Source organism: Fistularia commersonii, chromosome 1 (assembly GCF_037954325.1).
Source record: "Fistularia commersonii isolate RoL2024-O1a breed Wild chromosome 1, RoL_Fcom_v1.0, whole genome shotgun sequence".
Taxonomy (NCBI): domain Eukaryota; kingdom Metazoa; phylum Chordata; class Actinopteri; order Syngnathiformes; family Fistulariidae; genus Fistularia; species Fistularia commersonii.
In genome coordinates, this window is record NC_141284.1 from 22,221,939 (window position 1) to 22,235,528 (window position 13,590).

General features: G+C 44.9%; 1 protein-coding gene across 1 annotated transcript in view; it reads left to right on the top strand.

Moving 5' to 3' along the window:
* The first annotated feature begins 493 nt into the window (after positions 1–493).
* LOC147237841 (uncharacterized) overlaps positions 494–13,590 on the top strand; it is a 29,399-nt gene continuing 16,302 nt past the window's right edge. Inside the window, exon 1 of the mRNA XM_086158576.1 lies at positions 494–990. Coding sequence (XP_086014702.1) covers positions 508–990 — 483 coding nt within the window. The 5' untranslated portion in view covers positions 494–507. The remainder of the gene's footprint in view (positions 991–13,590) is intronic.

Genomic DNA, 13,590 nt, shown 5'->3' on the forward strand with positions numbered 1-13,590 from the left:
GTGTTTTGGAATACAGGCATTGTTTTGCTTTTACCTGCATTCAGGAACAATATTCTTTCTAAAGACTGTTGGATTGGTACCCTGTGGTAACATTTTGTCCTCTTAAATACACACAAACACACACACACACACACACACACACACACACACACACACACACACACACCCCTAAGAAGTCCAAGTACCTTCCAGGGTATTAATACCATATTCTGGGAATGCATAAAGCACATGTTACTTTTACCTGCATCAAGGAACAATATTTTGTTGGATCAGTAACTGGTGGTAAAAAAATTTTCCCCTCAACACACACACACACACACACACACACACACACACACACACACACACACACACACACACACACACACACACACACAGGTATCTGGGTTTGCAGGACGCCCCTGCCCATGGGGTTTGACATACATTAGTGTACTCGTTTCTGTGACAGTCCATGCAAAGACACCCACGAAGGGGAAAGTGTGTGTGTGTGTGCATGTGTGTTGAGGGATGGTAAAGCAGATCGAAACAAATAAAGAACAAGAAATAAGACACCAAGGGGGAAGAAAGAGAGAGCGAGAGAGAGAGAGAGAGAGAGAGAAAAATGGGGGTTGTTGTGTTGCGTCCAGCACCTCACTCTCCTCCACCGCCTCACCAGCATCTTCAGCTCCTCCGTCCGCCGTGCGTCTCCTCCTCCTCCTCCTTCCTCCTCTCCTGTCACTGAGCTCCACTGCCTCCTCCTCCTCCTCCACCTCCTTCTCCTCTTCGTCCTCCTCCTCTCTCTCCTCCACCTGCTCCTCCGTCTTGTCGCGCCTTCGCCATCTTCGTCATGCTCCACACGTGAAGTCCGACAACTTGAAGAAAGGAAGAGGAGAGGAAGGAGAAGGACGAGCAGGAGGAGAGAAGACACATGCTCTCCGGGAGGACACGCTGCTTCTGTCTTTGAGTGCCTTCCAGAGCAACAGAATGGATCTGTCCTTCATGGCTGCGCAGGTGAGTCTGCTCCCTTCTGAACTTTTCGCCACGATCCGTCGATCCGCCACGCCCCGTCGGATCGACGGAGCCAAATGTTTCGTGTTCGTCAACCCAGACAAACGTGTTCATCGACCGTTCATAACCCCCCCCCCCAAAAAAAAAATGTTCCTACTTTTTCCCTATTCTGCCTGTCTAAGGTTTAAGATCAGTCCCACTGACTTTTACCAGCTGGTTTGTTTCTCTGACTGAAAGCCATCACACAGTGAGTGACGATGAACGCATGGCTCACCTGCACGCACGGCTTCCCACCAGAACCCACTCCAAAGTTTATCAAGTAGATGCAACCCGTCGAATAACTGGACTTGAGACGTTTGTCACGTTTTTGCATGTCGTCATGAAGCGGAGCTTTATTCACCGTCGATGTTGTCTGAAGGAGGTCTTCACCCCCCAGCACAAGCACGCACACACACACCTCCGCCGACCTGCGTCTTAATGGTTTGCCTCATTTGCCATTTTATGTGCTGTCGCTTTTAAAGCGTTCACGACACTATCCCTGCTGCCAGTTACTGTTCTGAAGGCCAGATTAAACCAAAGGCTCCGAAATCTTTTCTAATCAAGGAGCCTCAAATAGAAATGCAGTGGAGCATGCACCCCAAACCCTCCTCACGGTACAGCTTTTACTGTTAAGGAAGACTTGGGCGAATCATAACATTCCTACTGTTGCTTAAGAGGAACGGTGGCAGATGTGTGAAAGGCGTGAATGATCTGTGTTCGTGAAAAACTTACAGGAAACAACTCAACGGTGAAAATGTGTGCCGGTGAGATTTTGGAGCGGAGGACATAAAACACGAAGAAAGGTATCATTGCTCATGTTCTCTCCGTGTCACCGTGGGGTTCCTCCGGGTTCTCCTCTTTCTTCCCCCAAATTGCACAAACATCTGAATGAGAGACTGAGCGGTTGCATGCTTTTGTACAAAGTTTGAGTGAGAGTGAATATGACATAAGAATGAGAGGGCAAAGGACTGAGCATTTTGATGTGATGCATGAATGACAAAGAATGATTGTATGTCTCTATATGTGACCGTGCGATCGGTCCAGGGTGAAGCCCTCCCCTCGTCCGATGATAGCCGGGATAAGCCTATGCCCCCCCTCCCTGCCCTCCCCCCACAACCCTGTGTGCAGGATAAGCATTTTGGATAATGAATGATTGAATGAATATGTTTTTCTAAACCAATCAGCGGCAGCATGCGCCTTTCCCCGCTTTTTCTGCGTAGCAAACTGAGAGGAAGAAGTCGGGTCTCTGTCGCTTCAATTTCTCAAATAAAAAGATACTGATTACACATCGAACGACATCGGAGAGTATCTGCGTTGCTGAAAAGTGAATATCTGTTTTAGTCGAGGTCATGGCGTCCTATTCAAGGGAACTTTTACGAATAAATGTGTGTGCACGTACGAGGATGTTACACCCGAAGTCTTTAGACGTACGTTTGACACCACAAATAGCAAATTGAAAGCTGCAAATTGCATTTGCGGAGAAAATAACAGCTGCCATGCAAGACCTGGTCCCAGAGGGTAAAAAGGCAGACAAATTGCCGAGAGCGAGAATGTCACTAATAAAAACCTAATTTAAAACTGACCTTTGTCACAACGTAAACAAGTTAAAATCCGGACTTTTGGAATAGTTGTTCTCAACACTGTGTCATTTTGTTTTCTCGCTCAGATTTGATATGGAGAGTTAAGTGGGAAAGAAAAGCTAGAATGTTGTCGTGAATTCCATATTTCTGTTTTCATTGGTTTCAGTGATTTATCAAACACTGCATTGGGTTCATTTAATATATATTTCATGGACAAAACAATGTAGAAATAAGAGAGTTAGAAATATTTACTCTTGCAGTTACATTCTGCATGCTGTGGTCTGTCAACATCACAGTAGTTTCCTTTTCAGCCAAATGTTTAATGCTTTTGTTGTGGACAAAAGACAGTCGGTTCTATCATTATTGTCGTGACCAACATTATTTGGCAAGCTTGGAAATGGCAGGATTTTAATGGCTCGTTTTACCGATGAACGTTTTTTTCCGCGGCTCATTCAGCAATGGTGGCGGAGAGTGAGGTGCCCCCCGAGTTTTGAAAGTGGAGTTCACATTGGATGATTTTTTGTGCCAATCCATCTCGCCGTAGCTCTGCTGCCTGCAAATCACTGGACCTTCGCCCATCATTTTGTCTCTGAGAGATGACGGATGTTGCCGGAGTTCTTCCACCCTCTAGGAGGAGTGTTTTTAAAGAGACCTGAAGTCTTGGAGAAGTAAAATTGAACAGGGGAGGGGAAGGTAGCAGCCATGATCGAGGATGTTAATTCCCATGTGCCCCGAAGAAGTGCTTAGCAAAGACAAGGTAGTGGTGATTTTGCACCACAACAAAAGCTTTGAATATCTTCTCACAGCACTGTTAGATGGCATTTGGTTGAAAGTTTGGTGCTCTACAGACTTCTAAAGCACAAATAAATGCGTATCCGCGTGATCTTGAACAGGAGTCCGGCTGCCGTAACGCGACGTTTCCTGAGATTCACTCAGTGAGAAGCAAAGGCAGTTGGATTTATGGATAGAACAGAATGTTGACCAAGCAGGATAAATGTTAGAATGTGTATGAATCCAAGAGTGGGGCTGAAAGTCTCATTGTTGTTTTGATGCATTCATGGGTGTCAAGAAAGCAAGATAGAAATGCCAGGATCTCTGCAGGTGCACCTCGAAAGACAGCGGCGGAGGCTGCCCAAAGGTGGGGTGTCAGAGCCGAGGCGACAAAAACGATGGCAGAGATAGAACTCTTTTAAGTTTAGAGCAAGGAGATGGATGGCTACATGGCCCCTCTGTCAGGGAGTGATGGTGGGAAATGATTGATTGGAGGTGCCTGAGACTCGGAGAGGAATGGCAAGGAGACAGTCCTCCAGACTGAATTTCATTAGACCGAACTCCAAACTTCATTAGACAGAGTGAGAAGTGTTTCACTGGTCGGATGAGATACTTGTCATGACTGTTTAAAGACCCGACACGTTGGCGGTTCGGGGACTTTTGTGTCCTTTTGACTCTCATTTGGTTGTCTAATTTTCATGCTTTTACTTTGCCGATTTATTCTCTTTCTGTTTGCAAAGTTTGTCACTTCCTGCTTTGTTTTCCTTTACGGCAGCTGCTGCACCAGGGTCGGATTTTACCACCAGCCTTCATTTGGTTTCCTTTGAGTTTCAAACCAAATGCGTTGCACATGTTTGAGTTGCACAATGATCAATTTAAGATAAGATAACATAAACTTTATTGATCCCCATAGGGGAAATTCTTTTGTCACAGCAGTGTAACAGTTGTAGTGACAAAAATATTTTTGAATGTCAATATGAATAGAGAGACAGTAAGAAGACAGAAAATGGTAAAGACATCTATGAATAAATAGACAGCAGGGAGAACAACAACAGCAACAACATCAAGATGGACAACTGAATGGAACAGTATGGGTGAAAAATAGATAACCAAAACTTAACAACACTATAAATAGAGTGACAACAGCGATGACAAGAATAAGATAAATAAACAAAAAAAAAAAAAGGATGCGTGCTGACTGGGACCAAGAGGGATAAAAAAGACAGCAGAGTTAGGGCATGACATGTGAATGGGTGAGGTAGTGAATGGGGTGAGGTAGTGAGTTTGTGGTAGCACGGATGCACCTCACGGCGGTCAGAGTTGTGTGTCGTCCAGACTGCTCTTGTTCAGTCTGATGGCGGTTGGCTCAAAGGAGCATCTGAAGCATTCAGTTGGGATGACCTATTGACTGAAAGAGCTGCCCATCAGCCACAGCTCCTCATGCAGGGGGTGGGAAGGATTGTCCAGGATAGCTCCCAGTTTGTCCTTCACCCTCCTTGATGCCACGGATTGAAGATGGTCCGGGTTCAGTCCCACCACCGAGCGGGCTTTCCTCACTATCTTGTTCAGCCTAATGACCTCACCAGCCCTTGCCAGCACACTATAATAATAATAATAATAATACATGGGATTTTTATAGCGCTTTTCATGACACTCAAAGAGGCTTCACAAGTAAAAACAGAAGAAACAGAACATACACAGAATTATTGGGAAGAAGTCCATGATTGCAGAGTGTGGCGATGAGCGCCAGTCCAGGGACAAGCTGGAGGAGCTTCGCTGGTGTGCAGCTGAGTGTCGAACTGCTGTGAGGAGGCAAGTGCTGGAGCTGGATGTAGGAGATGGATTTTTGGTGAAGGGAGAGATGGTGGAGCCGGAGGAGCAAGAAGATTTCGGCCGATGGAAATGCCGTCTTGCTAGGCGCCATCGGGATCCGGAGTTTCGAGAGCCCAGCTAGCCAGCCAGCCGGCTCAGGTCACCGGCTAGCTAGCCAGCCAGCCGGCTCAGGTCGCCGGCTAGCTAGCCAGCCAGCCGGCTCAGGTCGCCGGCTAGCTAGCTAGCCAGCTCAGGTCACCGTCGAGATCCAGAGTTTCGAGAGGCTAGCCGGCTAGCTAGCCAGCCAGCCAGCCTGCTCAGGTCGGCGGGCTTCCCCTGGCAGTTTGGTAGCTTGCTGGAGATTGTCCAGGTGAGCCTTTGTCTTTGGTTTGGTTGATTGGTTGGAGAGCGGGAAGCGGCAGCCAAACGCGCCAGCGTCCTCCCGCCCGCCATCTTGCCTATAGCGAAGAAGAGTGGGCTGGCTACCATAGACTGGTAGAAGGTCTTGAGGAGCCCACTTCAGATGCCAAATGACCTCAGTCTCCTCAGGAAGAACATCCTGCTCTGACTCTTCCTGTAGAGTGCATCAGTGTTGTGTGACCAGTTCAGTTTATTGTTGACGTCGACCCCAAGGTACTTGTAGGAGTCCACTATCTCCACTTCTTCACCCTCGATGGTGATTGGTACCTGTCGCCTCTGATTCTTCTGGAAGTCCACAACCACCTCCTTGGTTTGGAGATGTTGGGTAGGAGGTGGTTCTGGTTGCTCCACTCAACAAAACTCGCCATCAGACCTCTGTGCTCCTCCTTGTCGTCATCGTTGATGCATCCAATGATGGAAGAGTCATCGGAGAACTTCTGGAGGTGGCAGGAAGAGGAATTGAGACAGGACAGTAGCTTGGGGCACTCCTGTGCTAGACACCACGGCCTCGGAAAAACAGCCATCCACTCTGACATACCGGACGCGGCCGTCCTGTGAGGGAGTCCAGGATCCAGGCAGTGATGTCAGGCTGAAGTTGCATACCCAGCAGCTTGTCCTTGAGGAGGGTTTGGATGCTGTTGAAGGCACTGGAGAAATCAAAGAAGGTGACTCTCACAGTGCTTTCTGTACCCTCAAGATGGGGTTGGGCCCTAGGGCTCTATGAGTGAGGAAGATGATCGCATCCTCCACACCCCTTTGCTGTCTTTACTCAAACTGCAGAGGGCTCAGGGGGAAGCAGATAACCGGTCTTTCAGGTGCTGGAGTACAAGCCTCTCGAACAACTTCATGACATGTGACGTTAGCGCCACCGGCCTGTAGTCACTGAGAGTACATGGACGTCCTTTCTCAGATACTGGGGCAATGCAGGAGGTCTTCCAGAGGTGAGGCACCTCAAGCAACCTCAGAGAGAGGTTGAAGAGGTGCTGGAAGACCCCGGCAAGCTGCCCAGCACACACCTCGAGGACCCTGGGGCTGATGTTGTCTGGCCCACTGGCTTTGCTGTCTTTGGCTTTTTGTCTCTTTTTTTTAATCTTGAAATCTGACATTGATCTGGAGTCTATCAATCCTCTGTTGAACAGATGTTTTAATGCTCCAAAATATTGAACACCTTGAACACCTCTATGGATTATATATGAGCTGGGAGGAGTTTTAAACAAAACATAGCTCAACCTTAATCAATTCTACAAGCGCTTGAAAATTGGTTACTTTGGGACGATCAGGAAGATTGGTCTGGTATTGAACAGGCCGATCCCATATGTGCTGTACCAGAGTCTGGCTGAGAAGCCTCTTGACTATCGAAAACTATCCATCAAAAAAAGCTGTCAATACCCGTCAACTTTATCTAAATGCATCTCAACACTTGCTTTTGGCCATTTAGGATCCTCTCGTTTAAGTTGGTTCCCTCCACATGTAAGAGAAGCCTTTTTCCTTATTACCCGTACAGATGTTTTATGATTTTGTGTCAGGCCATTAGGGTATAGCATCGCTCATTTACTAATTCACTGAACTGGAGTCATTTTTCTTGACACTGTTGTCCAGCAGCAGAGAAGACGGATGAGAATGATAGGCTTAAAATGGAGGGAGTGGCTGACAGAGAGCCATCTCTATTCTCCTCCTGACCACATTCAGACAGACCGGGGCAAACAGCAAGTGCACTTTGGTGCCAAACAACAGGACGCGGCAATGACAGCCAGTGATTCACTACCGAAAAGCACAGTGCGCGTTCACGTGGCACTATCTCGAATTACAAACCCCGGTCTTCGCTATTGTTTCGCAGATGCTAAGAATTGAACAAATGAATGGAGTCAGTCAGAAGATGCGATGTGGAAGTGAGGTGTGATTATTTTTCCATTTAACTCTCTTTTCAAAGTAAACTTTACCTCAAGACAGCTGTTTCAGTTGCATTACAAAATGTAATTGTATTATCTCACTGTGCATATGCCATGCAAAGACAGCTTCAAATACAGTGGATCTCTACAGAGACTTATTTGAGAATGTGATAATAGCACTCCGAGTTTGATTTGATGTGAAATCCGTCGTCCTGAGATCTTGAAACTACCCTAAATTTGGCACTCTGACTGTAAGATGTTGTAAACATGCCGATAAAATAACAGCTACTGGGAACCCATTAGAAGCAAAGAATAATCAATACTTCTAAGTAGATGAAAAGCGAGCAAATCTATCATTCTTTAAAACGTTAGCGTCATTCCAAGAGGAGCTAATTGTGGATTTTCCTCCTGATATTTCGGGCTTTCGAAATAAGGCATATCTAACAGACTAGTGTTGATGAAACCTAACGAGAGTTCATTTGGTTAGTGCGACGATCTGAGTGTGTGTGGATCACAGCTCGGTGTGGCCAAAACAGACACGAGTTTGCAAAATGGCAGCAGCACAAATTAAGAGTTCATTAATTAGGGGGAAAGAGAAAGCCTCAAAGTGCCGAAGATATAACCCTGCAACAAACAGGCCTATTAATAGCTGGTTTTCAAGGCGGGGGTTCAAGGGGAGGTCAGGCTCCTCACAGCAGGGCAGCCCTGGAAGGTTCCTCTCATGTTGGATCTCAAGTTGAGGGAGTGAGAATAAACACGAGGCAAGAGTAAACATGATATGCTCCGTTTTTTTAAACGAGGTTTGCCTGTGGCTGAATCTCTTCGACAGTATCCCAACCATGATCAAACCGACGGGATGAAAATTTAATTTATGCTCGCTGACTGTGGAGAGTCCTGGTGCCGCTGCTGGTGATTGTGTTAAGGGTGTCCTCTGGTTCAAACATCCCAGAGAAAGGGATGCGTCTGTGTTCAGGGAAGGCGTTACAACCGCTGAGTTAACACTCGGAAATAAATGTCTCTTTTTACTCCTAGAGTAAATGCTAAACAGCCTGGGAGTTAAACGGTTCTCTAAACCCGGTCCTGAACAGCGACCGTTCGGTCACATCTGAGAAACTGTGTCGAAATAAGAAATAAGTCGGCACAGCGGAGCTTCCGCCTCACAGCAAGAAGGTCCCTGGTGGATTCTGACAGGAGGCCTTTCCATGGGGAGTCTCCATGTTCTCCCCATGTCTGCTTTGGTCTCCGCTGGGTTCTCCGGTTTCCTCCCACAGCCAAAAAAAACACACAGGGCGTTCATTGGAGACCCTGAATTGTTCAGATGTGTGAATGAGCGACTGTCGTGTGTCTATATTAAGTGTGAATTAGGGAGTCAGTGGTTGTATGCGCCTGTGATTGAGCAGCGACCGGTCCAGGGTGAAACCTGCCTCTCGGCTTATGACGGCTGGGATCGGCTCCGGTCCCTCCCCCCACCCTGAGAGCAGGATAGTGGAGGGCACAGTGTAAGCGTTAAGGCCTAAATCTTACAGACTGACCATATGAACATGTTCCCATCTCAGAGCGTTTTTGGGAGTGAGAACTGAAGAATGTACACGTTTTCGAACCTGCTTTAAGCACTGATCTTGTCAGAATGTGGTCCTGTGAGAGCTGCTCCAAAATGTGAAGTTTACCCAGACGCCGCTGATATATCCCATTGTCGCTAACCAATGGCTGCATCCCATTCAGAGGTTCCCTACCCTGTAGACGTTCTTTGTCGTAGAGCTGCGGTCTGCAAATACGTTGTCTGATGGTTTCCAGGATAGAAAAACTTTTTGCAGAGTACCATAAAATAGAAAGCCATTTCATAAAGTTGACAGAAAGTATACTACATTAATTATACATCGAGGTATTAAAATAAACATAAACCTGAGCACCCTCGTCATAAAGAATGCCTTACAAAACCAAGCGGTCGGTGAAATTACGTTGTTCGGCCATTACATTGTGGTTGACCCAATAACTTACCTGTGTGTTTGCACGTCTTGGGGAGGTGTTTGCTTTGTGGGCGCAAACATCCCCCCGCTTTTTTTGTACCTGCAATAAGTGGCTGCATATTAAAAGGAGTCCCGGGTAGAATGGAAGGGAGGTTTGATGGACTGTGACAGCAAAGTATCAAGTAATAACATTTTCCATGATAGACCTGACCCGCTAACTGCATGATGCTTCCTATATAACTGTGGCTCTTATATTCAGCCGGGATGAATTATGCATTCCCACATAAATAATCTATTCACGACTCATCCTCAGATGATTTCAAAGCAGCTTAATCCGTATATTGATATGTCTCTGAGTAAAGTTGATGTATGATTTGGGATAAAATTAATGAATATTGCCTGCTTAAGATGAAAAAGCTCCGGTGTAACATGGCGGCCATTAAAGCCTACATAAAATGCAAATCTGAATTTCAGCTCTTGGGCATTTCTTTTGATGAAAAAAGGAAATATGGGTGGGAATTGTAAATGCTAAACTGTGGGTAGCTGCTTCGCTTTGGTGATGGGCGGAGAAGTACCCACAGATTACACAGGATTCGACAAATAAACACAGATGAATTATGATCGCAGTCAAACGGGGTTTCTTGCTGCTTTAATTTATTGGCATCGTTATGGGTTTTTGGACTCATTAGCATGCTGAACATAAAGTAATAAAATGATGTCAGTGTTACGTAGCTTGTCTCCTGCATGGTTGGCAGAGTAGAGAAAAATGAAATATTGCGCGTTCGCACAGATAAACAACGATAAAAAGCCCTGCAAGCTTCAGATTTGTTTAGATTTCATTTTCTGGACCCAGGCGGTTGTTCTTCTCTCTCACAACCGCATGTGCTGGGTTTCACCTCTTTTGAGCTTTAAATACCTGGTGACTTCAAACAATCCATCCAGAACATTCCCAGTGGCAAAACTACGCTTTTTGATTTTATCTCTCTTTGAGTCTGACCTTGGATTAGTTTAAAGCGAGCTGCCCTGGAGCGAATGACACAGTCCACAGTTTCTTTCTTCCTTTCTTCCATTTCTCCCTCACTGTGTTGCTCTCCCTTTTTCTTTCCCTATTCTCTCTTGTTTTAATCTTTAAAGCAGTCGAGATGATATCCCACACACACACACACACACACACACACACACACACACACACACACACACACACAGGCCTTCATTGCCCCGCAAATAAACGCCCTCAATGTCAAGTTCATAGCAGTATTTAAGGTCTGCCTGGCAGTCTCATTACGTCGTGACAGACCCCTGACAAGCGCATCCATGTGTCATTATTTTGGATAATGTGACATGTTTCCTCTATTATATCTCAATTATTTCAGTCTGATGGCTCATTTTTGTCACACACATCCATAATATCGAATAAATGGACGAGTCACAGTTTCTCAGCTAATGTACTTGCTGCCCGATGAGATTTATAGCAGTTATTTACATCTTTCTAGTTGTGCCCGGGACAACGACGGTGATGTTTCATATAAGGAATATCTAACTGCGGCCATCACATTTCCGATGCATGCAAGTTTAATGACTGAGTGATGAATCAGGCACTTACAGTACACTGAGTATTTTCTACAGAAATCATTTGCGGTGCCAGCCGGCCTACGCGACAACTTTACTTTTGCTTAAAATGTTTGATTTTTTTTTTTTTTTTGTGTCATGCCACTTCGAACTTCATTGTACAGGCGGCAGTGAGTTTTGCAATAAATTGCACGAGGTCGTATGTTCTCCATCATCATGTCTGGTCTCCCTCCAGATAGGCTGGTTGAGCAAATAGCCAAATTGCAGAGTGATGTTGTTCCCCAAATTTAGTCGCACTCCGTCAGCTACCGGCATATGCTGCACCAAAACAGGCTTTCAGACTTTTTTTCTTGTACTCAGGGATGCTTTGGAGCAGCATTCCCCGAAAAACGCCTCTCATTTTTTATCTCACTGAAATTTCTGAATTTTCACCTCAAAGTTTTATGCAGAAAATCCCACTTAGAAGAAGTGCGGGTAGCACACCTTCCTGAAACTGCAGAGTGTGGTCTATAATAATACCACCCACAAAGGGGTAGAACAGATTCAAGCTCTGTCCACTACTCTGTAAATTAGTCAACTTTCCATTAATGTCATTTTCATTCTGATAGTTAGTTTGTGCTTCTTTTTTTCTAATTCCCATTTAAAAACTTTATTTATTGAGCAATGAGCATGACTAGTCTTTTGTTTTTTTTTTACTTTCATCATATTCCTTATGATGATGCTATTTGTGAGTTTACCATCGTTTTGTTTTTAGGCATTTTGGTTCACCTCAAATGGCATTATTCAAATGGCATTATTGAAATATTATTGAAATATTAATGAGACCTATCCATTTGGGCTTTCGTTAAAATCTCTCCGCTTTCCAAGAGGTTGATGCTGTGTAGGTAGAAGTCCCGTTTCCCCATCCATGTTTAAGAATACCTTTTTATAATTTAGAAGCCAAGATGTTTTTTTTTTTGTGTGTTTTTCTTTAAAGTCGGACTACTAATCAATACGTGCAAGCAGACTCCAAGTGAGTAGTGTGTTAGAATGTGATTCTGAAAACCACACGTGGAGGCTGCCCTCAGTGTCTTGACCCCATCCGTATCACCGCATGTCAATGTCACGTATATATATTTCTCAGAGTATGAAAGACTCAGAAATCCGTTTATTTCACGGTGATTCATAGTCAGAGGAGCCAGTGCAAATACAGGCAAAGCCTTAAAGAGCCCCTGTTTGCCCATGTGCATTAATGCACACATGAGTCATCACATCAGAAGTATGTGATAGAATACTTTTCATTTGATGTGATGTTTTTTTTTCACAATTTCTTAAAATGAATAAACATGACTTCATTTATGCACAAACACGTGCAGAGGCATATACGTACTGTAACATTCATGACTGAGGGCGTGTGGAGTGAGGAAGCACTGCTGAGCACTCTCTCAAACACTGTAACTAGGCCAACATGGCACACATGTGACACACTCATAACACCCCCACCCACCTCATCTCCCCAAAGGGAAATAAGAACTGTAACCATTCACAACTGCTGATGCCAACCTGCAGCAAAACACACTGTACAAGTGCATTGACATCGGGATGAGGTGATGGGCTGCTTTCATTTTTTTACAAAATCAAATGATAATGGATTTAATAACCATGTTCTGTTTATTTGTTTTTATAAATGACATCTACCTATATATGGTCTCAACTTGTATAGTGCTTTCAAAACGCTTCAAAACGCTTTCAAAAAGATTCACACCCACCCACACACACACATAACATGTACATGATAACCAAGCCGCCAGGAGCAACTTGAGTGTTCAGTGTGTTGCGAAAGGAAACTGTGGCAATTGGACGGCCACAGCCTCCCCGAGACATACACTTTATTGAAAGAAATATTAAATTTTAGTACTGTGGTTAATGAAAACAGGATTAGAAGTTTTTGCATATTTCTGCTGATATGACTGTACTCCATACCCACCTCCACCTCTGCTGACTCTAATATTACAGAATGCAGTTTTTATTTAAATGGATCTTCCCTCCAATTTAATTGCTTCTTTCGGGCCGTCCGCGCTCCCCGAGGTTTCATGTAAATTGCCCGGGTTGTTTTTTCTCACCGAGAGACATCTGCATGTTTTTTGTGGGAAGAAAACAAACAGATAAACCATCCCAAGGTCTTTAAGAGGGAAGCCTGTTTGCGAGTGCATGGGTAACTCGTCGGGGTAACGCGTCACCCCTTCCACCCCTTGTCACATGATATGAAAGCTGAAGAAAGTAAAAATAGGAGGATGTAAGACCATAAATGAGTTATCCCAATCTAACTGAGTGATGCTCCATACAGATTGCATGAGAACATCAGCACTGATTTGACCAGAGATCTACTGTGGGTTTTCATTTAATCCCACATTCAAGAGACTATAACTCATAAAAGAGACATTAGATGGCTACGTGTGAATAAGTGTTCCCCCGCTGTCTAATTTATTCAACTCTGCAACCACTAAGAGGTGACTTTTGTTTTGTTTTTTTGTTAGTTTTTTAATATCAGATACTTTGCGAAACGGCAGGTAATTT